The 27,028-nt window shown below is 46.9% G+C and overlaps 1 protein-coding gene across 1 annotated transcript in view; it reads right to left on the bottom strand.

Annotated features, from left to right (window-relative positions):
* The window catches only part of Hipk2 (homeodomain interacting protein kinase 2), a 168,283-nt gene extending 145,603 nt beyond the window's left edge, over window positions 1-22,680 (bottom strand). Inside the window, exon 1 of the mRNA XM_051174732.1 lies at window positions 22,483-22,680. Within this exon, the coding sequence (XP_051030689.1) occupies window positions 22,483-22,501 (19 nt within the window). The 5' untranslated portion in view covers window positions 22,502-22,680. The remainder of the gene's footprint in view (window positions 1-22,482) is intronic.
* Window positions 22,681-27,028: the final 4,348 nt, after the last annotated feature.

Here is a 27,028-nt window from a genome sequence, read left to right as displayed (position 1 = left end):
TGCACCTACTGCTCCCTCGGTGCTCAGGACTGAAGACTTCTTCTCCCTTTGAGGGATATCCACCAATGTCAGCTTCCGGGAAGCATGGCCTACTTTCTGTGACTTTCTCACAGGCAGCAGAAGACAATCAAATGGACACACTATGCTGACGCACCTGCCCTGCTGCAAAGGGAGATGCTTTCCTTTAAAATCTCCAGTTTCACCCCTGAACTACCCACACCTGTCCAGTGAACTGCCATCAGCTGGAACTATGTACATCGGACCTTGTCACAGTGGCCTTAGGTGACAAACAGGACAGAAACAAGCCCAAGTTGTCCTCACTACTAGGAAACCAACTCCAAGGGCAAGTCCCACCACAGGGCGACTGTGCATCTGTCCCAAGGCTCTTCTATGACTCTCTGAAGTGACTCAGGAGGGCACCATGGGCTCATTAGTTTATTCTCAATGCCGTTCAGAGGCTGGCTCCTGAAAGAGAAGTAACAAAGTTAGCTGCTTCTGTGCAGCAGAGGTACCAGAATGCCCTGACTGGCTGAAGCTGAGTGATGGGTAATAAAAAGCCAGGTTCCCAAAGAGCTCGATGGAAGGGGCTGGCCAGGCAGCCAGGCAGCCAGGCAGCCAGCACACTGTAATGAGGGAGGACAGGAACCACTGGAGACTTCCTACACATTCCTGAGAACAGCACAGCTCTGCGGATGACCAACACAACACGGCACACCCACAGCATCAAGTGCCAGAGGAGGGGAAGCAGAGGCGGGAAAGATGCCACTCGTGACAGAGAAAACCCCCACCTGCACCATAAAGACAGAATAGATTTCAACCCTGCATGTGAGTTCTCCAACAAGACAGATAAAACCTTATCAATCATCATAGCCCACTTGTTTAGAGGCAGACAGACAAAAGGACAGACAAACAGATGGAGTAAGGGAGGGAGGGGTAGGAAAGAAAGTAATGTAGGAGAATGCAAAAGTAAAGTTTCTGGAGAGCATTGCTCTTTCACGCTAGTTGAGTGACTTTGTAGTGTGGAGACTGGTTATTTGTGCACGTGTGTAACATGTACATATACCCCAGTAGGTGCTGGGCCACCTATCCCAATCTAGTACACTACAGCAGTTTGAGAAAATAAAAGTGCACCTGTCCCTTTGACTGTGCCAATTGTGAGGTGGGGACGGCGCCAGTGGAAGAGGCATTTAAAGCAGATTGCCCCATTTAGGGAGATATGGTTCTTGGAAATGAAGACTGGCACTTTTCCTAGACTAAAGGTTGCACTGAATAAGCAGAGGGAAGGGGAGGGCTGCGGCCTCACCTGTTGGTCTGCACCTGACTTCAAAGGCAGGAGCCACGCAGGAGCCAGACATGGACACAGAGAGGTCAGCGGGAAGCTCAAGGCCCTGGACTGCTCTCTGGGGTAACTCAGGGTAGTCCTAGTTACCTCAGATCCATGTTGGCCCAAGAGACACCCTTAGAAAGAAAGTTGGGGGTTGCATATTGCTAAGCAGTCAGGCCTGAAGGCAAAGAGAAAGGAAACCCTGTCCTTTAGGCCCTTGCCCTTAACTGCAGAACCATTTGAGGAGTGTTAGTTACTTTGTCTAGGTCTCCTACGATGGAAGGCGCACCCCTGGCCGACAATCTGCAGATATCTAGCTCGCTGTCAGGGAAACAGACAACTCTAGAGCCATTCTGTGTTAGTGTAGTGGAGAGCATAGCTGGGTATGTCCAGAACCCTGAATGAAAGTGTCTGCATGCTTCAGATGAGCCCTCACAGCATGACTAACACTACCAGGAAAAAGGGGAAGAGATCTATGTGTAGAGAAGTAAACCAGCTCCATCCAAAAACTCAGGTCAGAATGAACAGACAGATGCATAAGTGCAAACATGGGGAGGTGCATGCTAATAAAATCTACAGCTGCTCAGCGATCCCTCGTTATTTCAAGGGCTGGGGCTGAAGTTCGTTCAGTGATAGATGAGTTGTGTACCATACAAGGCCCAAAGTTTGATTCCCAGCACTGAAGAAACTAACAAACAAGGAACTTACATTTTTCTAGAAATTAGCCAGTTTTGGTAGTGCACATCTATAACCCCACACTAGGAAGGCTGAAGAGAAGGATCTCAAGTTTGAGATCATCCCAAATCACACAGCAAGACTCTATGACAATTAAAAGCTAACAAACAAACAACACAGCTGCAGGGGAAGAAGAAGGGTAAACAATGATGGGACCACACATTCCCCTGCCTTGGACAGGAAATATGGGTGACGGACTCTTGAAGTCATGTGCAAGTCTATGATTCTTTGACTAGAAATGGAGGGTGCACATGGTTTATACAATGAAAGCACAGAGGCATCCCTGACTATGTGTGAGCAGTTGGCCTTAGGGATCGATCTGATCAGACAGGTGCTCCCAGCATTGAGTGTACAGCGCCTGATTGGTGTGAACCCAACCTCCTTGCAATTATCACCTGACTTAGGGACTGATGTGTGATAACGTCCTGACCAGGAAATGTGAAGGAAGGGCTGAAGGGAGTTCCTAGAAAAGGTGTTCTTGCTGGCAAAAGGCCTAACTAGAAAGAACTACTCTGTCTTTCCTACAGACATTGAGCTTGGATGGGACAACAAAAAAAATTTAGTGCTATGCCCAGATGTGGTGGTACATGACTTTAATAGTAGAACTAAGGAGGCAGAGGCAGATACAACTCTGTGAATCTGAAGCTGGTCTGGTGAGTTCCAGGCCAGCCAGGGCTACATGGTACATAGTGAGACATCTCAAAAAAACAATCATCATCATCATCATTATCCTTAGTGTGTGTGTGTGTGTGTGTGTGTGTGTGTGTGTTGTGTAAGGACAGACAAATGCCTCAGTATGGAGATCAGAAGAGAATTCTGTGGGGTCGGTTCTCTCCTGTATATGACTCATAAGTTTGCAAGTGTTTTACCTACTGAGACATCTTGCCAACCCACATTAGTTCTTTATAACAGACTCCAGAACTTCTTGGCAGTGGGACAGTGAGCTTTCCTTTATGTTAAGACTCTGAGTTTGGTTCTCTCCCTTAAAGCTAAAAGCACCCCAACCAACATTCTAACACACAGTACATAAGTCCAAAACAGAACAACAGCTTTCTACCACACCACTGTTCTCCAAACAGATATGTCCGACCAACAAGGGACCCGTGACTCCTTTCCGGCTTCTTTGCGGTGAAATATTTGGGAAGGCTGTCTGTAAAATTCACCTAGTCCACCAGCTACTTTATGCATCCAAGGGTGCTCATTCATCTTGAACACCTCCAGGACCAAAAAAACCTTTGTCCTCAGGGCTTTGGCGAAGAGATTTCAGCATGAGGCCACAGTTCCGGTCTGGTGAGATCTGCTTCCTGTGGCTTTCAAATCCTTGGTTCAACTTAGACCCACAGCTAATCCTTTTATCTATCTGGCCTTCAAATATTACTTCTGTCCTTGTTCCATTCAGACAAGTATTTTCTTACAGTAAATGCATGAATTGTGTTTTAACTTTTCCCAACTCTCAGGCCAAGACACTTTAGGGAAATCAATTTGTCTCAGTTAATCAATGAATAAATGATCAATTAATCTTTCTCTCTCTTCCTCCTTCCCTTCTCCCCTCTCTTTTCCTATCCCAATGCAAACATGTCTAATGAGTAATAATCATGTTTATAGTCATACATTTTGAAACAAAACAGAAGTCATATAAGAATCTAATACTGTATATCTCTAATAAATCTTTGGACCATGTCCAAAAATCTCAGCCAACCTCTGCAAACATATAATCAAAACATCTTCCTTGAAAAATATATATGCACACACACACACATAGACACACACACACACACACACACACACACACACACACACACAGGTTTTTCGAGACAGGATTTCTCTGTGTAGCTTTGGAGCCTGTCCTGGAACTAGCTCTGTAGACCAGGCCGGCCTTGAACTCACAGAGATCCTCCTGTCTCTGCCTCCCAGGTGCTGGGATTAAAGGTGTGTGCCACCAACGCCTGGTTCCTTGAAATACATTTTTTAAAATATTATTTTTCTGACAATGATTTCCCTTTACTTATAAAATGTATGTATTTCAGCTATGGTCTCTTAAAGATGTGAGTGGAAGGTAAATGGAATTCCAACATGACCCCTACCCAACATGTGCATCAACTACACTCTCTCTCACGTTCTTTAGTTTTTATTTTTATTTCATGTGTAAGCAGGCCAGAAGAGGGTCTGAAGTTACAGGTGGTTGTGAGCTGCTAGAGGGCTGCTGGGACCAGAACCCAGGCACTCTGGGACAGCAGCCAGCCCTCTCAACCCCTGAGCCACCTCTTAAGCCCTCTCATATGTTTTTAAAGACTAGCCTGACACCCAAATCTGTCCGGCATCACTTTTTTCTATAACCACCTCACAAAATAAATTTAGAGGGGAATGTAGAGAACCATCTTTGGAACACAGCTCCTGGTAAACCTAGGATTTCTGAAATGCATATAAGCCAGCCAAGCTCATTCGACACTCCTCCCTAACCCTAACCCAGAACAAAGCCTTCGCCCAGTTTCTCACTTTGGTTCTTTATCTGCTAGCAACTTGTTCAGTACCCACGGTCTAGTGGTAAAAATCATCCTTCTGAAAAGATAATGAGACTCGTAGACATATATATCAGCAACTCGCAGTCATTTGTTTTAATGTAAGAAAAGTAATGTTGATTATCACAAACCATACATCATACAAAATTACTTTTGCCAGGCTGTTGGATATAACACATGACTTTCCCAGAGGAGAAAAACAACCCTCCCTCTAATTATGTTTTTGCCTGGGGAAAAACAGAAATTAATTCATATGTGCTAAAACATATTTTAACTTTAAAAAGTAGAGGTGGCCTCTAACAAATCCAATCACGGACTCAATAAGCATTTATTAAATACCAAATATTTGCCAGGCACTATATCAGAATTGTGGTCTCAGAGGTGAAAGCCTGTTTTCTGTCCTTATGAAATCTCACCAATGTGAATTACAAGTGAGAACTAATATATAGAGAATCGGGGGGGGGGGGGGGACCAGCTACATACAATGAGACATCATTACACACAAGAAAAACTAACATAACATGCAAACACATGCTACAACATGGGTGATGCCCCAGAACATTGTGCTAAGTAAAAAGAGACAGCTGCAGGGGATCACACATTTTATGACCCCATCTATAAGAAACGTCTAGAATATAAAGCAGATTAGGGGGTTTCAGGAGAAGGAGGGGGTGAAGATGGAGATAACTGCTAATGACGGTAGGTTCCTTTTGGGGATAGGAAAGATGTAAAAATTACAAAGTAGTTATGGACACACATTCTGTGAATATACTAAAATTCATCTGGCTATATACTTTATATAGGTTAATTGTGTGACTCTCAATAAAGCTGTCAAAAACACACAGAAATCAACACTCCAGTGATTCGAACAACCAATTAGAATAAGAAATTCATTATTTGTAAAAGGAAGCTTAAAAGTTATATAGGCTATAAAAATAAAACTTTCAAAATTATTAAAATATGCAAGAAAGAATACACGGGGAAAATCTCAACTTCAGAAGACATCTGTCCATCCTAAGTACTTTATGAATTTACTGTGATCCCAATGGAAAGGTTCACAGGCTTACTTTTTCCTGGAATAAAGTTATGTTGACTCTAAAATTTTAATGGAAAAACACATAGAGAGGAGCCAGAGATACTCTGAAGAGGAAGTACAATGAAAGATAATGAGTCTTTCCAGACACTGAAAACCATGGGCTTCAATAATCACCAGCCAGTGGAAACAGACTCCAAAAGCAGAACCCCAAAATTACAGAACATGTTATGACATTATGATACCACGGCAAAAAGTATAAACTTTTGAAACAATGGTGTTGGGACAACTGAGTACTGGGAAAACATAAAGCCACATTCAAACCTCAGGACATATACCATCCTAGTTTAAAAACCAAACAAACCAACATATAAATGATTTGGGGGGAAAATCAGATTTCAGTAATACCCAAAAGGAACTTAAAACAAGACACAGAGAAAGTGTAACTCCAACTCAAAATACAAGCCATCTTTAAAGAGATACATTCGATTTCATTAAATTAAAAAGACTTTCCACCAGCTAAACATCATGAGCAACTAGGGAAAAAAATTACAACGCACTTAAAGACAATATATAAAAAACTATTAGAAATAAAGAAGAAAAGAGCAGCAAAATATTTTCAAAATGTGTAAAGTTCAGAACACAGTTTACACAAAACAAATATAAAATGCCTGTTAAGTACATGAAAACTCACTCCACCGTCTTTATGACAAAAGAAAAATAAACTGAGCTGGGCAATGGTGGCCCACACCTGAGGCGGAGGCAGGCAGAGCTCTGTGAGCTCTGAGACCAGCCTGGTCTATGAAGTGAGTTCTAGGACAGCCTCCAAACACAGAAACCCTGTCTGGAAAGAAAGAAGGGGAGAAAGGAAGGAAGGATGAAATGTTATATCTCACTACCAGCAAAGCTCCAAAAGTTTAACATCAGGCAGAGAGGGGATGAATACTTCCGTGTATGGCTTATGAGAGTGGGGTATGGCACAACCATATCATCGCCAATTGGGTCATTTCAGAGACAAACTACAAAACCAGCGCAGCTGCATTCCAGTCAACTTGAATCTAACAAAAACTCGTGCATAGGGGATTAGGGGACAAAGAAACAAGCTCATCCTCTCTAAAGAAACTCAGCTTTCTTCACTGAGCACGTACACATGTCTACCCAGCAATTGCCGTGTTCTTCAACAGGACACTGCCCAGGATTAAGGAATTACAAGGAAGTTCACAACCAGACACAGGACAACATCCTGAGTGGATGCTCATTTCAGTGTATCAGATTCTAAAGACATTTCAATTACAAAAACACGGTATGAATAAATTATTAAATAAGATAAGTGTCACTGAAATATAAAGTTAGCAGAAAAAAAAAGCAGATTTTGAAATGATTAACATTATTTTATCTAAAGAAAAATTCACATTTCTATTTATAGAGAAAGACCTGGAAAGTGTAACTGTGGTGATGTCTAGAAAGTATGAGATTTAAAAAGCATGATGGACTCTGTGGGAACGGGCAGGAACATGCATTGTATATTACTTGCTTATTTCCTAATGTTCTGTAGCGCTCAGTGCTTTAATGGAGTTAAATAAAGCTTCAACAATCCCAATAACCTACAAAAGCCCACCTGAAAAGTGATTATCAAGCAGGATTTTTGGAATAATTTACAATAATCTCCACACTGGAACGCCATTCCTTAGATCATCCTCACCTGCCTCCACAAGCACATTTTTACCTCCCCCTCCCCACCTGAAAACCTCATCAGTGAAGTCCACAAGGCTGCAGGGGGTTGGAGACTAGCAGACTTCACACAGCACTCCTATCTGGGAGAGAAAGCTTCGAGCAGACAGGCCTGACCTGCTGCAGAGTCACCTTTGAGGACAGAGGCGCACCTCATAACCACTGACTGGTATGTTTGTGGAGCGTTATCACAGCATCTTCTCTACTGTAACAATATGTAAAACGAGTGTGAACACAACTATATTGTTTGACTGTTAACTGACTCGGCATCTGTGCAGTGAGTGTGTAATTGTAATGTGAAGACCACAGGGACTGCTGCAAACATACTCCTCTCCGAGTGGAAAACAGGGTCACCCAAACCAGTGATACCTGAAAACCGTACATGTTATGGCTGAAAAGCAAAAGAGGGTGCTCGGATATTAGAACGAAACATGTCACTGGCAGTGAGGGCCAGGGAATGTCGGGTGTGGAAAGTGACATTTGGACTCAGGGAACAGGAGGCCGATGGCACCCATGCAGAAAGTCTGTGTGTGATGGCACAGGAGCAAACAGACCCGGCAGCCACAGACCCGAAAGAACCAGGATGTGACAAGCAGACAGGAGGCTGGCATCCCAGGGGACCGGAGAATTCGGTCCCGTGCTGAGAGCGGGCGGGAAGCACTTGCGCATCTAAGGGGCAGAGTGACAGGGTCCACTGTACACTTCATGTCATTGCTGGAACATGCTGGGGACACTCAAGAGAGGGCACGAGAGCGGGCTGTGGTGGCACAGGCCTTTAAGCCCATAATTTGGGAGACAGAGGCAGGCAGATTAACAGCGAGTTCAAAGCCACAAATTCCAGAACACTCAGGGCTATGTTGAGAGACCCTGTCTCCAAAACAAAACAAAACAAAACAAAAACAAAAAAACAAACAACAACAAAACAAAAACCAGAATGGCCACGAGGAGGCAATCTAGAAGACTAAAATCATGGGGCACAATCATGAGGACCTGAGTTCATTCCCAGCCCCCACATAAAATGGGTACAGTGGTGCAGTTACCATAACCCTGTGCTGGGGAAGCAGAAACAGGCAGATCCTGGGGATCACTGGTTAGCCGGCCCAGCCAACTCAGTGAGTTCTGTGAAAAGAACCTGTCTCAAAAAGTAGAATGGTTGAGGAAGACATTTGATATCAACCTTTTAATGGAGGTTCAGCCTGACACCCAATTCAGCCCAAAGTCTACTTTTGTAAACAGAATATAGCCCAACCTGTCCAGTATACAGTCTACGTTGCTTCCACATGGCAACTACAGAGCTACTACAGTATGCACAATGTGGCTCAAAGTCCAGGAGATATATTATCTGGACCTTCATGGGGAAAGCTTGCAGCCCAGGGGAGATATAGCAGTGGAGAGAACTGGGTTCACAATTCATAGTCCACCTTCCTTACTCAGGGTTCTGTGCTGTGAATTCATCCACTCATCACAACTGCTTTGCAACCCCAAAATCAATGATCAGGGCACGTTCTCTCATTCCCGAGCAAGAGCACAACAGCTGGGGGCCACGCTGCTTTCACGCGCACCCAGCTCACGCTCAGCAGCGATGCTCTGCCGTATTTCAGCCCTTACACCATCCACAACTGTCCTACACACCATGTATTTGATGCTTTGATTTTTTTTTTTGTCTTTTTATGTGAATTTTTTTAATTTGGTGATTTTGCTGTTTAAAATGGCTGAGGTTCTAAGCACTGTGCTGAGGTGCTCATATGAGTTCCAAAGTAAAAGAAAGCTGTGGTATTCCTTCTGAGAAAAAAACAAGCATTTGATGAGCTCACTTCAGCTTGAGTGATAGCACTGTTGACTGTGAGTTCAATGTTCATCAACAGCAAGACAGCTTAGCAGATAAAGCATTTGTCAGTAACCCTAGTAACCGAGTTCAATCCCTGAAACCCATGTAAAGTTGGGAGGAAAGAACCAACTCCACGAAGTTGTCCTCTGACCTCCACACCTGAGCCATGGCATGAACATGCCCAAACACACATGTTCATTCCCCTTCCTTACCCCTCTTACACACACACACACACACACACACACACTCATTCCCCTTCCTTACCCCTCTTACATACACACACATACACACACGCACATACAAGTTAAAATTAGGTTGTCTGTAAGCAGAATCATAAAAAAATTATACAAATTTATATAACATCAGAATACATCCTATGTACACCAATGTTATTGATGCCATGAAGTGATCAACTGATGAAAATATGACCTATATTTTTCTTACCAGTGATGGCTCACTGTTCACTAACTCAGGTTCAAGGACATAACTACAGCTAATCATGAAAATGGCTATACTTGGGAAGCAAAAAGAAAGTCAATGAACAGTGGTAATGGATTAACTATGAAGCAATAAAGGCATGGATGGCTCCGTGTTTCTGAAGAAAGGTACTGTGTGCACAGCACTATCTGGACACAGATCATGGGATGGGAATGTACTTCACGGGGTGACCAAGAATTTTTTCTTTAGATATATTGAAGTTGAGATGCCTACGAGACCTCTACATAGAGATGTCATGTAAACTGTTGGCTTCATGACTCCAGAGCTCAAAAATAGAAAAAAAAAATGTGCAGGTACTGAAGAGTTAGAGAGTCACTGATACACTGAAATTCAAAGTCTGGAACTGGCATGTCACTCAAGGGTCAAAGAATTAGAGGGCAGGATCCCGGCCCAAGGGCACCAAGGAACCCTTTACTTCCACAGTAAGTAGTGGGTAAGGGGTCACTGAGCTCTTCACCTAGGTAGTTTGGCTGTTTAGTCTGAAAGTGATGTATATCTAAAAAACAAAACATGTTCATAGCCCCTGACCTGGTCAACATACTGTGGAGAACAGATCTTAAAATTCAGACAAACTTTAATGTTACAGAGAATTATCCTGAGGAATAATTCATGATGGCAAAGCCAGAAATAATCTTAACATTTGGGGACTGTTTACTCTGACAATATTAATGATATGTTCCTGTGATTTCATCTATAGATTCCAATCTTAGAAATTTCAGCTGTTCCAAGGATTTAATAAATGTCCATTTCTACTTCCTTCAAGCTTAAAAAATAAATGAGATTACTCACTTTCATTTACTACAACACAAGCTGCTTCAGGGCAGAGTTTCACCCGTTTGGCATAATGCTGTCCACTAGACACCTAGAACATGGCGTGCTGAGTGTGCCAGGTGACTTCAGTTAATCTCATGCATTAATCACGTAAGATTTATAAGAGTGTGTTGCAAAATCATACAGCTTTTATCTGTACCATTCCCTTTGTCTAATAATCTTTCCTCTCCTCACTTGGAGATTCCTCCATCATTAGTTAAACAGCAGAGTCCACAGTTTGGCTCACCTAGTCTGTCCCACAGATAAAGATGTCATATGGTCTGCTAGGGGCCAGCTAGGGCTGTATCTCAGTGGTGGAGCATCTGCTTAAAATTTGGAAGGTCCTGGGTTTGATCCCAAGTAATATTCCCATGCATATGGATACATGCAGGTGTGTGCGTGTACACACACACACACACACACACACACATACACACACACACTGAATGTGACAAGACAACCCTGTAATCCCAGCAGGAGTAAGGCTGAAGCCAGAGGACCTTGAGATCTAGGCCAGCCTTTGTTACATGGACAGTTTGAGGCCAGTATAGGCTACATAGAAAGAGACGGTTTCAAACAAAAACAAACAAGCAAAAAGTCATCCTAAACTGAAGGGAGTAGTATGATTTGGTTTTGCACTGGGTTAACTACTCCCTTTCAGGCCTGACTTTTATGTCCACCACCTTATCTTTCAAAGAAAGGAACATAAGTCTGCTTCTGCAATTTTAAAATACCTAAACTTTGGCTGAAATAAAAGTCATTTAGACCTGGAAAAGAACCAACATATTTACAAATCCACTGCGTTATCTACAAGGGTTGGGAAGTCTCTCCACTACATAGCCACAACCTGATGACTGCTTGGCGGGCCCTCTCCTGCAGGGGAGGGACTCTGTCCTGCCTCACAGTCCTACGCTGTCTGTAACAGTCCCGTCAACCCTGAAGAATCGCCATGGGGATGCAGTAAAGCCTCACAATGCAACAGGCACCCCTTGGCTGCCCGGTACCATACCCCTCCGCCTTGCCAGCTACTCCACACCATGCTTGACCATCACTACGTCATCTGGTTTGGGTGATGAGGAACACTTATGTTAGGGAGATTACAATCTAGCTCCAATGGCCTTGGCTAAGTTATTTCTTTCAAGGAGTCCAGATCGTTACTGTGTGTTGTCTGGGCCATTCTAACAGCCCTCTGAGGAGGGCTGAGGAGGAGGGCAGTCTGCATGCTAAGACAAGAGCAGGCTGGTGTCAGGTGGACTCGGGTTTAAGCTCTGGCTCTATGACTGGTCAGAAGGCTTTGAATACATTATTAAATGTTGCTAAGCTTTAATTTCCCCTTCCCTGAATGGAGAAAATAACAGAGCTCTTAAATGTTAGCTAATAATAATATGTTACTATGTGAATGATGGCTGCCCAGTCTGTTCCAGGGTCCCAGGGCCAAACTGTACCCTGCAGACTAGCTGGCTGTGGAAGCTTGCTGACCTGACAGAGGGGATGGGAACGGCTGGGAGAGGACAGGGGCAGCAGGGCTCGTGATAGGCCTCTCTCCCAAACATCCGAGGGAAGCTTCACCAAAACAGCCCTCTGACGTTAATGCACCGATTCTTCATTAAGAAAGCATTTCTCCACACAATGGCTGTCCACTGGGAATGCAACTGGGGCCTACCAGACTTCCCAAATTAGAAACTCTAGGGGCAGGGTCACCTGTTTTAACAAACCCCACACAGAACACTTCAGAGAGTTCCGTGACATCCCTTAGACCCTCGCACCTGCCAGGATAACAAGGCACAAGCATGTACAAGATGAAGAGAGTCAGGAGAATAAATAGGTAGGCAGAGGGGCCCTGTGGGCAGATAATGAGCGTTAAAGAGATGCTGTCAAGGATGAGCTGGAGGGGAGGCCCCAGGTGCCAGGGGCCAAAATGTATAAACAGAGAAGCTACCATTAGACTGACTAGGTCTTCCGTGAAGTTTCACGGGTGGGAGGGCCATGCTGACCACTGGAGCAACCTTAGCAAGCCGTAGGACATGGGTCAGTGTCCTGATCCCTGTGCTTACAGAGCAACTGCAAGTAAGAGACGGAGAGGGGGAGGGGAAAGGAGGGGCAGAGCAGGGAGTAACAAAGTCAACAGCTGGCATCTGCACAGAAAGCTGTTTCATTTCAAATAGGCGCCATTTCTCAAGTATCTGAAACACAAGGTAGCCCCCTACCGCCCCCTTTAGGCAAGACTCAGAGAGCCTCGCCACCCCACTCCACAGCTGAGAGTTCCCAGAGTCAAGGCATGAGCCCACTCATAGGCTAAGCAAGGCATGAGCCCACCCATAGGCTAAGCAAGGCGTGAGCCCACCCATAGGCTAAGCAAGGCGTGAGCCCACCCATAGGCTAAGCAAGGCATGAGCCCACCCATAGGCTAAGCAAGGCATGAGCCCACCCATAGGCTAAGCAAGGCATGAGCCCACCCATAGGCTAAGCAAGGCATGAGCCCACCCATAGGCTAAGCAAGGCGTGAGCCCACCCATAGGCTAAGCAAGGCGTGAGCCCACCCATAGGCGAAGCAAGGCGTGAGCCCACCCATAGGCGAAGCAAGGCGTGAGCCCACCCATAGGCTAAGCATTTGTTGTCTCTCATCCCCTGGGTGTCAGGACTCTCTGTCCAGAGGTCTCAAGCCTTTCCGGGCTCCGTGGGTGTGTACTCATGGGCCTCACAAGCACAGTTGGGATACCCCGGTCCCGAGAGGAACTGAGATGGTTTGCAGTATGGACTCACAGAAGGACAGAGGGGCACAGGTAGCGGGACGGGGGCTGGTGATGCGCTCTTGTCCCATGATCTGCCAATGCCAAAGCAAGCCTGCCCTTAGTCTGCACTCTTCTCGGAGTTAAAGTCTGTGCCCAGAAGTCACCCAGCAGGACAGAAATCTTTCCAAGCCACATCAGAGCCACCACTCGTCAAGTGTCCTCACAGGGTCCACGTGGGGTCACGTCGTTACTGACACCAGTCACAGGTCTCTGTGGTCACTGTCAAAGGGCAAGAATGACTCAAAACTGAACCTTAGGAAGGCAAAGTCGTTTCACAGCTGCTTAGTGGCTTGAGAGTGCTTGGGGGTCTGTGAAACTAATGTGATTGCACTGATCCTTTGTCTGTGATTTTCTGTTGTTAATAAGTAGCTCATACTAACAAGCTGTAAACTTGTTCAGGGAAACATAAGGAATGTTCCTAACAGAAAATTGAAAATGTTAGAGCTGAGGGCACTGAATTCTCCTCCTAGGGGGATAGAAAAACACACCCTTTAGTTGCTGGCCTTTGTGTAATAACTGCAGGCTTCCAGAAACCCCAGGAGACCAGAAGTCAGTAGCTCCCCCATAGCTTGGGGACAAGAAGATGTGGCTCTGATGAACCCTAGAAACCTAGACGCTGAAGCTATGCTAGCAGCACAGTCCAGCAAAGCTGTCCTCAGCATTCTAGACTGTTGTGGGCTTCTCTGCACACTGCTATAACCCCAACCCACCCTTACCCTGACCTCCCTAGTATGCATCTACAGCCCCTTCATTGATATGAACTTTAGGATCCTCATGCGTCAGAGGTGGGACATTAACTCACAAAGTTGTACTTTGGTCAAAGAAGGCCCCATACAATGTAAGGAGCCTACCAAACCAAGAGATTCTTTAAAGAATAGAAAAAATGTTTTGTTCAAACCAGCTAGTCTCCCTGATCTTAGAACCCTGCCAGAGGTACTGGAGGGAAGCAAAACAGAACAAAACTTTCTTGACCCTCTGGACCAGACGCCACTGACAGATACTCGCTCTGAATAAACCCTTAGGTAACCCAGGCGCCAGCCCCAACTCCAGAGCGCCCACGCCTTCTTCCACAGTGCGCAGCCCCCTGGCAGGCTCTCCCAAGTCTCCTCCCTCATCCTATTACACCCAGGCCACTAAAAATTACCTGGCTCAAGTATCATTTTGATACCAGTTCCCTTCTCCACACCATAAAATGTCTCTCGAATTGGAACCCCTTTTAAACCTTTGACAGCTGATCCAAAACACTTACTGTCCTCATCTGCTGGTCTATTTTGTGCTTACCACTCCAGCCAAGCAAAAATTACTTTGCAAATGAATCCCATTATACACTCTGCTCATTCACCTTGTTAAGCCAGCACGAGAGCTTTGGCTGTGTCTGTTGTCTTTATAAAGGACTACTTCATTTACCCAACTTCCCTTGAAATAGGGCGATCCACAAAATTGATCTACATAAATTAATTTTCCTCTCTACCAGAAACTTAACCCTTTATGTGGTTTTAAATCCTTTACAGAGTAAGTCATGGTATAATCAAATGAAACCTTATTTTGACCATTTTCATTTCTGAAATACATTAGAAAGCCTCCCCATCTCAGTAAGCAAAACATAATGAATATGGATTAATCTTTTCCTTATGGTGTAGGTCATACTTAATGAGTAACAGTAATCATTCCAGGCTGTGGCTGCAGATACAAATGACCCAGACTGAAGCTGAGTACATGTGTGCATTCTTCTGTGTCCTTTCACTCTGTCCTGGTGACAAGATTCTGAAACTTCTTTCCCATCTGAAGTTACTGCTGTCAGTGTGTTTTTAATGGCTGGACACAGGTACACAGAACGTGGAGAGTAAACTCACTGTCTTTCTGCAGAATTCCAGGAATTTACAATCTGGTTTTTGTCAGAGCTCGGTAAGCTCTTTATTTGGGGGAGGGGGACTTCCACAACTAGCAACAGTTTTCCAAATCTTTATCATGTGATTTTTTTTTTACAGGCTGCAGGTACAAACATCACACACACACACACACACACAGGACGTCTTGAATAGGATGATGCCAAAGTTCTACACAGGACTGGCATGACGGATTTTGACAAATCCTTGGAAGTCATGTTATAATTGAAGAATAATTCACAGGTTGAGTAAGGAAATATCGGTATGGAGGGCAATGCCCAATTTTCAGAAATCAGCCTCTAAGTGAGGAAGCAATGTGTAAGTGTGTACAGGAGTACTCTTTCCATCCCTCCTCTGAAGCGATCCGCAGGGGTTCTCACTGCAGACAGACAGAACCGCCCTGTTCCAGGATGCATTAGAGGGCATCTTCTGTGACAGGGTTTATAACGTCTACACATCAGCACACACCGAAGAGTCAATCGGTCTTACTTCTGTTTAAACACGGCACTTAACTGATCAGGATGGACGACAGCAAAAGAAGACAGACACGAAGTGTTAACCCAGAGCACCACCGAAGTCACTACACATCTGTTTGCTATCATGCTCACAAATAAGTGATACCACAAAACTAATTTTCAGTTGTGAAGGGTTTTTTTGTTTGGTGGTTGTTGTTTTGTTTTTGTGTTGGCAATGATCTCCCTAACCTGCTTTTTTAAGAGCAAACTCATCCACCTGAAAATGGTCCAGTGGCAATGAGGCTGTCCATTACAGCTGTGTCCTTTCTACCGGCTCCAGCCTGTCACTCTTTGGAAGCTGGCCTTATAACCACTCTCATAAACACCGGGCTCACTGACTGGTAAAACAGGTATGGCTTTTGCTGACTCAGAATCTACACGGGATCTGACAGACTGTCCTTTCTAACCTAGGTGAATTAATATCACACTGAATTTTAACACAGTGCACTCTTTTCTACAGTCAAGTTCAGTTCAAGTTAGTGACACTGTCTGTGCCCTGAATTCTGTCTGTTCTGCAGCAGATAGTTAAGAAAAGCCCTAAGAGCTGGAAGTGAAATTCAAAGAGGTGTATATGGACTATCAGAAGGTGACAGCTTGGTTGGAGGTGCGGATGCCAGACACGAGTATAAGAAATGCTGTGGGGGAGGGGCAGGCATGGTAGCACATACCTTTAATTCCAGTGCTCTGGAGGCAAAGGCAAGTGGATATCTGTGCATTTCAAGCTAATCTGGTCTATTTATTGAGTTCCAGGCCAGCCAGAGTTATATAGTGAGACCGCATCTCAAAAAAAAAAAAAAAAAAAAAATACTATAGTGCAAAACTGTTGCAAAGTATTGCTTCGATGACATTAGAAAGAACACTCAATGCAATGCCACGGATGTTTTATAAAATTCCTACTAGGGTTACGGAATTGTACAGCTAGAGGGGGTGGGGCACAAAGGTGCTTGCCCTCCAGGGTTTCCCCAGGAAGTAAGAACCCTAAAGTCCCTTTTCCAGCATATCTCATACTAATAAGAATATTACTAAAGAATTACATTCAGATTTGATTACCACTATTGTTCTTAATGGAGAGAAACTAGAGAGTTCACAACAGAGAAAGGAGATGTTTCTGAGACAAAAACAAGTTCTGTGGGGGAAAAGTAAAGAGTATAGTTATTATCTTCAAGTATATGAAAGGCTTTAGAGGAAAAATTAAAGGAAACAAGTAGGATTAAAAGAAGATGAAATTTCTAGCCGGCCCAGGGATCTCTGGACCTACAGATTCACGGACATTAGCACTGGTTGATGAAGGAGTTGCTTGCTAATGTTCTTTTCTAAATAACAGCTACCGGTGAGCAGAAGATTTCAAGTCAGAGACTGGGTCCTTGCTAGGGGTGCCTTCCCAGAGGCACAGCTGCAGCCCCTCAGGTCTGTCTCAGGATCTGTGTGCACACGTGTAACATAACACAAGAGTACTGCCACAGAAGAGACATTCTCTACCTGAGCCAGCACAAGCTCGGTGGGAAGACACTCTGGAAAGGTCACAGAGGAGGAGAAGAAGGGAGAGAGACAGACAGACAGACAGACACAAACACACACACATACACACGTGCGGGGGGGGGGGGGAGGTGTCTTTCTTCAGTGGCCATAAGGGGAATAGAAAGAATGTCATCTAATACATGATCTAACAAGGGCATCGCCCTCCCCCTGACCCAGTCGAGTCTGCTGAAGGCAGGGAGGCAGCTATCATTTCAGAGGCCCCTGCTCCAGGCCTCTATGTTCCCCAAGGTAAGGGTTCAGCCAGGCTTTTCTGGGAAAGATCTGCTCCTGGGAAGGAGCTGCTGAAAGCTGCTGTGTGGCTGACTGCCCCACACATCCTGCTGGTGAGTCCCCAGCACATGACTATCTGCAACACAAGGGAGATGTTGAAGCCAGGACAACTTCTCCAACAGGCGCACATGCACGGGGTACCACACCAGCCTTCAACGCTAGATGTAGAAAGCAAAACGTACCCCAGCAGCGTGTGCACGTGAGAACTGCATTCATGTTCATGAGGACACATGATAAAAGTTAAATAATGAAAGAGGAAAACAGCATCCTATGCAAAAGAGATGCTAATATTTAAGAAAGTCTAAGGAAATCTGTAATGGGAAGCTTTGAAATTCATACATAATTCTTTTAGTTCAACTAAAGAGAAAGGAAGTTGGGGTCATCCCTTTACATTATAAGAAAACAAAAGGATGTAAGAACTGTCACATACAAGTAAAAAAGCAAGCAAGCAACCACTGCATCTGGGTGACCCTCTCCCCAGTGAGTCTGTCTGTACACGTTTAAATGTTTTGACTTTCGCTTCCTCCATTCCTGAACTCCCAGAGGTCAGAGGCCAAGTCTTTGCCATTTCTCCAAATGCAGAACCTGCCAGGAGGCCCAGGGCACAGGGAATGTGTGAAGATGCGCCCTGGTCTGCGCAGGGAGCGAGGGAACAAACAGGATGATCAGCATGCAGAGTGCAGAAAGAACAGGACCCAAGTCACAGTCACCATTACCAGCCCCAAGATTCTCAGTTCCTTTTAAAGAAAAAACGAAGATCTTCCTGTACTCTGGGTTTTCAATTTTCTGGGGTTTTTTCCCCCCTTTCTTCAACAACATATTGTCACGTGAAATGGAGCTATTATGAGCTTGGGCCTTTCAAGTTCACACTCTATTAGTGGTTACACAAAGTCTGCTAGTATTATTCCGAACCCAGCCTTTGACTGCAACCCCAAGCGGTTGAACCGTCATACTAAGGCTGCCAGAGAGCACTAGCAAAGCATGCATTCAGAGAGCAATAAGAAATGCACAAATGTCATACCCTCTGGTCATCGCTACTTTGTTCTGTGCAAACCTCAAAGGTCGATCCTTAAGACTGCTCTATGGGAGAAAGGAAGAAAGAAATAAAGGGGCATGAAACGTAAAATGTGAATAATATAAGCATTTGCATAAAGCCCCCAATTTTCTTTGGTAAGAAATTCATGTTTAATGCCTAGTGAGGCAGACCCTAGCATTTGGCTGGGTGGGAGCCTCTCCTCTAAGAAGAACCAGCAAGCAACTGTTGGGGACTCCTTACCAGCCTGCAGCCACCTTGTATACAACTGGGTCCTTGCTAGGGGTGCCTTCCCAGGGGCACAGCTGCGGCCCCTCAGGTCTGTCTCAGGATCTGTGTGCACACGTGTAACATAACACAAGAGTACTGCCATGGAAGAGACATTCTCTACCTGAGCCAGCACAAGCTCGGTGGGAAGACACTCTGGAAAGGTCACAGAGGAGGGAAAAAAAGGTTCTTTCTTCCATGGCTGGGGGGGTTTATTGTTGCTGATTCCCAAACTAGAAAAGGAATAGCAGGAGATTGATAATTCAAACTGTAATGCTATTACTGGTTCGCTAAACTATTTGTGGGTTATACTTTCCCTGGGGTTGTCATGCCTGTAAGCAACTCAGAAGACTGGGGGATTTAACACATACTGAGAAAATGCCTACTCTAGGCAGTAACTCCACTAAATACCAAATTCTAATTGCATCCTCACACAATCCAATAAAAGCTCAAAGTTCTGAAAAGTAAGATACCAAGGTCATAAGCTAGATACAAACTCCAGTTTCTCTGGTTTGAGTGCTCTGCCATCCTGTCCAGTATTAAAAATAAAACTAATGAGTTTTTGCTTCGCTATTCAACTGTAACAACAAGGAAAACAATAGTTATACTACTAACTTAAAACATATTAAACAAACACAGGCAAAGATACATCACAAAATCCTTTTGCAAGGAGATGGCTCAGCTAGGTGGCCAGGTGTCTTTGGGGCCATCTGATGAGGGATTTCAACATGCCAGTGTTTACAGTAAGCCTAAGTGTGAAAACTTCTCTGGTTTCCTCCACATCTCAGCTAAGTGAGACATAGTTAGGTCCCTCTAATTGGGAACCCATAGAGATACGGACCCCTGTGGTTGACCTTTGCACTACATACTAAAAAGGCATTGGGAAGCAAGCTGATGGAGGAACAATCACAAGGCAAATGCTTAACCTACTAAAGAAAATACCCCCTCCCTTTTTTTTTTTTTTTTTTTTTTTTGTTTTACAAGAAGTTTAACTTGATCAGTATCAAGTCACTGAAAACTAATGTGCTATTTATAAACCTATTCTTTAAGAAAGTCCTAGAAGACTTATTACACTTTGCCATTTATTAATTTGTATAATCAAATATGCTTTGTTTCAAAAGCAGCATGCCTGTCTAAATTTCTAAATTCCAGGCTTCACTCAGTCTCCAGTCACATTCCATTTGAGAAATTCCAGCTAAAAAGTCTCATGTGTCATTAGACTTCTGAGAAGGATCATATGGGATATTAGGAGAAGTCTGTAGGAAAAGCCCTGCTCATTTAAGACACACACAAACAAACACACACACACACACACACACACACACACAGAGAGAGAGAGAGAGAGAGAGAGAGAGAGAGAGAGAGAGAGAGAGAGAGAGTCAGTCCCTGGGGTTCTGGTTGAGACATGGTAAAAATCAGGCTCACTAAATCCACAGATTGTCACTTTGGGTCAAAGGAGAGGCCACTGTAGTCTTGGACACACACACTGAGTTCATGTAGGTCCTCAAAGCATAGTCCTTGACTATGGAGGTCATTTATCTGTCTCACAGCATGCCTAACGGTCTCTCTCAAAGAGAACAGGCCTGAGCTTTGGACTGAGTGATTCTGGGCCGGGAGGGAAACTGTGCTGAGCAAGATTAGGAAGATAATTATGGAGATGTACAGAGATGTTCCCATAGAAGCTACAAACAAAAGAACACTTCAGAGAACCCTCGGACAAGATCCAAGGAAGCCCAGGTTTGAAAGAGGTAACAAATTAGGTTGCCTGGGACAGAGAAGGATTGGAAAATAAAACTATGAGCTGACACCCCCTGAGATCCACAGTCCTACACTGTAACACCTTACACACCTGTAATTCTTTATCTGACATAATCACTAAAAGAACAAAGTCATAGGGCCAACCATACTAGGCCTTTACCACCCCCCCCCCCCGCGGGCAGCTTACATTCCTCATGGATTCCAAATGAAATCAACATGATGAATGCAGCCCCCAGGGTGACTTTGTACAAAGTTGACAAAATACACCTTAACCCACCTACCCAGCCCCCTGGAAGAGGAAAGCAGCCCTCTATCACAGTTGTGGGTTCAATGCCAAGTTCCTTCTAGAACGCTCACCCCGAGTGTCCAGCAGAGGGAGTGTCAAGGAGGCACTTAATAAAGAGAAAACTGTTTCATTTTAACACTCCAGACAGTGGGAGCTTTGACTGCAACCCCCTCCCCTACAACAGATGAACAATGAATGGCCGACACAGTCTCTCCTACGTGTTCACATACCCACTGGCTTGTTCCCGTTCTATGAGGTGCAATGATCAGAAATTTTGTTTTGTTTTGTGGAACGGTTAAATGGACCTTGTGTTCTTCAGAATCAAAGAGGAAAGCCCCTGGAATAACATTTCTCTGTCGCTTTTCTAAACAGCCTCTTTGTTTCTAAGAGACTCTGGGAAAAAAATATTTACAGTACACAGGTTATTTACAGCCTCATTATTCAGAGCCGGACTGGTAACTTTAGTCCGTGCAGAAACCTAATTCATTTGGAGCCCTGGAACTAATAACAGATTTTCTTTTCAGATAAGTCCCCCCCCCCTTTAAACCAGCCTCTCCTAGCAGAGATAAAAACTATTAATGAGATCCCTGTCTCACTGGGCCCCAACAGTTCCCCGGGTTCCTAGGATTACAATCTCCCCTCGCCCCTCCTCTTGGTTCCGGGCAAACCCGTTTTCCCTCTCATTTGCGATTTCATCCACAGAATTATCTGAACAAAACCGAAAGAAAGCCAGATGGACCCACGCTAAAAAGTATGCAAAAAGGCTGCTATTTCAGTGACTTCACGAGAGAAACGTTTTCACGACCTGAAAAATACCTGAAAAATCGGTCACACTCTGGCTGAAAAAGCCCCCGCACTACACGCACCCAAAAACACACAGAGAAGTGTAGAAACTTAGTTGATTCGGGTTTGGTTTTTCTCGCTGCCAGCTGACGGAACTGACCGAAGGGAACCGAAAGAGTGTGCGAGGCAGCCGCATCGCCTTACCTTTCCTTTCTCAGCGAGGCAGTCAAATGGGAAAAATCAATCGGCCGACGCCAGGTGAGGGTGCCCAGCGCACGGGCGCACCCGGCCGAGCCAGGGAGCCTCCCTCGCCCCCGGCCCCCGCCCCAGCCAAACTCCATCCTCGCTTGCACCCGCTGCCCGCGGGGAGATTCTGAGCCCGTGTCATTGTTCTGCCAGGGTCTGGAATGGACTTTTCATCTCTACCCTCTCTCACCGCCTGGACCCTTATAATCGGATTCCACGGCCGCCGCCGCCGCCGCCCCCCAAAAATATCGGGGGCTCGGGAAGAATAAAGGAGTGCGGGGCGGGAGTGCAGACGCTTGGGAAGGGAGCAGAGAGGACGCACAAGAGTGGGGAGAGCGCGTGAAGGCGGCGGGGGAGCCCCGCGTCACCTCCACCCATCACAGATACACAGAAAGCAGCCCGGGAGCCGGCTCTGCGCGCCCGCCGCCCGGCCCTTTTCTTTGGGCAGCAGCCCACCCGGCACACACCCCCGCCCGGGCGCCTGGGCTGCAGCGAGCACCACCGTGCCGCGGTGCCGTCCGGGCCGGGGCTGCCGCCGGGGGCTGCGGGGCGAGCGGCCGCGCGCGGGCAGAACAAAGCTGCGGGGCCCGGGCGGGCGGGCGGGCGGGCGGGCGGGCGGGCGCCCTTACCTTCGTACACGGGGGCCATCGGGGCCGGGGTGTCCGCGGCTCATGGCAACGGAGAAGGGAAGGCGGCGCGCGAGCTCGGCCCCCTCGGCCTCAGTGGGAATCTGCCATCTTGAGCCTGCGTCTCCTCCGCTCTCGGCTCGGCCCAGGCCGCCAGCGCCCGCATCACCGCCTCACTTGGCCGGCGCCGGGGGAGGGGGCCGGGCGGGCGGGCGGGCGGGCGCGCCTCCGCCTCCGCCGCCGCCGCCGTGGCCGCGGCCCGGGCCCTGCGCTGGGGGCTCGGCCGGCCCGGGGCGGCTACGGCGCCGAGGCCGAGGCCGAGGGCCGGGCGGGTCCGCGAGGGCGGGAGCCGGGGCGGGCTGCGGCGGCCAGGGCCCGGGCCGGAGCTCAGCTCCGCATGGCTGCGAGGCGGGGGCGCCGGCAAAAGTTGCCCGGGAGGAGCAGGGGGCGGGGGCGGGGCGGGCGGGCGCGCGGGCGGGGCGGGCGGGCGCGCGGGCGGGCGGGCGGGCGGGCGCGAGCGAACCAGCCGGGAAGAGCCCCAGGGAGTCCGCGCGCAATCGAGCGCCGATGGCACGGATGCGAGGCGGGGAAGGCCGAGCCGAAGGACGGAGCCCGGCGTCGGCGGGGGCCGAGCGCGGCCCGAGGGGAGCCGAGAGGCCGTGCGCGCCGGGCCGGGCGGGAGCGCCGTGCGCTGACCCGACGACGACCGGAGCTCCGCGGTGGAGGCGGCCACAACTTTGTGTGTGCGTGCCCGAGGGTGCGCGCGTGTGGGCGTGCGCGCGCGCCGGCCGCGCCGAACCGGCTGCCACGGCCGGGGAAAGTGCCTCGGTCCCGGCGCGTGCGGGCCCGGTGCTCGCCGGCGCCGCGGCAGTGGGTGCAGGGTGCCCGGGGGGCTCCCCGATCGCCCGCCCGCCCGCCCGCCGCGGGAAGGAAGGCAGCGCCGGGAGGGAGCCTGGCCCTCTCCTGCGCCGTCCCGGAGGGAGGGTCCCACCTAGCGGCTCCAGGGGTTTGCTTTTCTCTGCGCGCTCCTAGCGATCGGAGCGACACGCTCTTTACACTCGCCCAGCCGAGAGTCCTGCCCTGGTTTGCCTCTCCAGCTCGCTCCTGGATGTGTCTATACAGGACGCCCTGCCATTGCCTCCAACTTAAGAAAACTTGTTGAGTCCTGACACATGAATACGCCATCGGACAAATTTAGTGCTTTTGAAAATCCAACAAAATATATTACCAGAATCCAACAACAACAAAATATTAGAGCTCATTGCCCTTTGGAAGGTCAAATGCTGTCTGATAAACCCTTTGTTTTCTCGTATAAATACTGGACACCTGATGTGAATGGTATTATTCCCCATCTGTGGATCATAGGTCAAAATAGTTTAAAGGCTATCTTGAGGCGTGGTGATGTAAAACGACGGCCTCTAACTCTACAACTTTCTTTAAAAAACAAGCCCATTGTTTTATTTTTAAGCCCATTATTTTCTCACTCTCCTTCTCTCCTCTGAACCCGGAGCTCATCGTCCTCCCAGAATAAAAGGCAAGCTAGTTCCTGCACACACTTAGCTTGTTACTGGAAAATAAGTTTCTCTTCATCTTGGGATGGTCCTAGATGGCCATCCTCTTTGCCTCTGTATTTAACACTACATAAATTAGTGCTTCGCTTACCCTAATGTCATTTACATTTGTAGACTCCTGAGCTACTTATTGTTGGTAAGGAGACCCTCAGAGATCATCTGGGCCTGCCACGTAGTTGCAGAAACGAAACCCGCAATAATAAAGGAAACTAGCCAGTGATGCAAAGTATTGAACCTTAACCTTAGCTCTGCAGGCCCCAGTGCTGAGCCTTCTTCACACTCTCGGTTCATCCCTTCCTGTCTCCTTGTAATCCTTAACTGGCCTGCCCAGCTTTGTTCCTAGGCACTGCTGCCTTCTCCTGGTGCATACATAGTTCTGGCCACTCCGTACTCCTGCTTGCATCCTATACAGCCTCAACCTCGTGTAGTGCTAAGTTTCTTAGTTCCTTGGCTTTTATTCAAGACAGGCAGGTTCCAACTTACCTCTCCTGGGACATGATTTCAGCAAATCTCGGCCTCTCCAGCCAGACTGGTTTACCTGTGGTCCTCTGCCAGCCTTGCTCATCCACATCTTTGCCCAAAAATTCACTCCCCCCCCCCAGTGGGGCTGTCTCTCTTTAAATGATTTCTACCTGTGGGTCGGCTCATTCCCTTCATAAAACAACCCAAATGGCACGTGAAAAGGACAAACCTGAGTTCAAATCCCAGTTCTTCCGTTTGGTAGGCGTGTGAACTTGTTCTCGTTGTGTGATGTCACCTAGTGTTGGTTTCTACACCTTGATTATAATAAGAATAGCAGCAATAGTACTTATTGCTTCCTCTGCCTCTTTCCAGGCTGGCCAACAGAGCTTTCTGCAGGGTCGGTGGTCTCCACCAAACGCAGCTAGTGTGGCTGAGGAACTGAACATTAATATTAATGGACGAGGGTGGCTAGTGGCTAACATATTTGGGGACTGTATTTCTGTCTATAAGCTCATTGAAGGTAGAAACCACACAAGTCTTGTTTATCATCATATCCCTAGGCAATAGGTGATGGTGACAACTTACGCTGTCTTCACCTGTGTCAACCAAACACTTAGGAATTTGATTTATTTTTTTAAGATAGTTCATTTCGTTCTCACCACAGCTTCTGAGACTGTATTCAAGAGAAGGTGTTAAAGTACTGATGTATAGAAGGGGCTCAATAGAGGTAGTTATTACTATCCAAACACCTCCCTGTGACCAGCCCCACTGATTTTATCTCTCCTTCCCTTGGGCTGGCTCTCCTTTTTTTTTTTTTTTTTTTTTTTTTTTTTTGAGTGACTATCCTGCCCGACACCTGCACTGGCAGCTCCTTGGGGCAAAGCTCTGCACCATGTTTGCACGGGTAACCCCTTAGCTCAGCACTTGTCCCTGATTAGTAATGGCCTCTAACTCCATCTGAGAAGCTGGTGAGCAGCAGATAGTCTGGGTAGTCTTAGTCTCTGGAATGGAACTCTCCCAAGCGTGCGCGTGTGTGTGCGCGCACACGCGCGCGCGCACACACCTGCAATAAAATTAAAGTGAAAGTTGCTTGTATTGGGTGAAAGCATCTTGATGTTCCTTCCCATGGGAATGCAGACACAGCGGGCAAAGAAACAAGTCTCACGAAACAGGAACACGGGGGGGGGGGGGGGGGGGGGAGCCACACTGCTAAGACACCCACCTCCCTTTGAGGTCACTGGGACCATAATTGTCCCTGTGGATGCAAAACTTCAGCTGAAAAATTCAGTTGAACTAGCATTATTGGTATCAAATAGATGGGGGGAAACTGTTATTGAAATGAACTTCAATGTTTCTTCTACAAACTGCCAGGCTGAGGAGAGCTAATTATGTCCTTTCCCTGTAGTGACTGCAGTCAAGTGGGCGCCAGGCATAAGCTGGCTGTGCATGCCGCTGTGGGGAGGCATGGGGGGGAGGGGGGTGTCTGAGACAATGACCTGAGAGCACCAGTGTCTAAATGGTGGGGAGAGGGAATAGGTCAGAGGGCAGAGAGACAGGTGGACAGTCAGGCAGAAAGGACATCAGCTCCACAGAGAAAAGCGCATTTGTGCCCTGACAGGCTGAGTTGCAATGCTGCTGTCCCTGGGAGCGGCCATGAGAGGAGACGGAAAGGCATGTATACATTCATTCCATAAACACCTTAGCGCTCTGTGTTCTGAGGAGTGTGTAACTAGTAACTCATTTCATAAATCAGATGTGTTATAATTCATAGAACTCAAGGTGGCCAAAACGCAAAGCAACTTCAAAATGTTTAGAAGGGGGGGGGGGAAACAAGGCAAGGAAACTAGGAGGGAGTTGGTAATCATCTATGCCAAACACATCTTTCTTTCTTTTTTTTTTTTTTTTGAGTATTTATTTTACTTTATGTGTATGAGCATTTTCCTTTTGTGTATATGTGTACATGTCATCCATGCCTGATGCCTGAGGGTGTCAGAAGAAGGTGGTCCGTATTGGCTAGTTTTATGTCAACTTGTCACAAGCTAGAGTCATCAGAGAGGAGGAAACCTCAATTTAGAAACTGTCTCCATAAGACCAGGCTGTGAGCTAGCCTATAGGGTATTTTCTTACTTAGTGATCGCAGGGGAGGGCCTAGCTCACTGTGGGTAGTGGCATCCTGGGGCAGTGGCCGTAGGTTTTATATAAACTAGGCTGAGCAAGCCATGGGGAGCAAGCCAGTGAGCCGCACCTCTCCATGGCCTGTCCATCAGCTCCTGCCTCCAGGTTTCTTCCCTTCTTGAGTTCCTGCCCTCATTGCTTTTGATGGAACTGAGTGAAATAAACTCTTTCCTCCCCAAGTTGCCTTTGGTCATGATGTTTCCTAACCAAGGCAGGCTCAGGTGCCTGGAACTGGAGTTATGGGCGGTGGTGAGCCACCAAGTGGGTGCTGGGAACTGAACCTGGGTCCTCTGAAAGAGCAGCAAATATTCTTAACCTCAGAGCTGTTTTTATAAGCCCCG

Source organism: Phodopus roborovskii, unplaced genomic scaffold (genome assembly GCF_943737965.1).
Source record: "Phodopus roborovskii unplaced genomic scaffold, PHOROB, whole genome shotgun sequence".
Taxonomy (NCBI): Eukaryota; Metazoa; Chordata; class Mammalia; order Rodentia; family Cricetidae; genus Phodopus; species Phodopus roborovskii.
The sequence above is the reverse complement of the archived record's forward strand: the minus strand, read 5'-3'. Positions and strand labels throughout refer to the sequence as shown.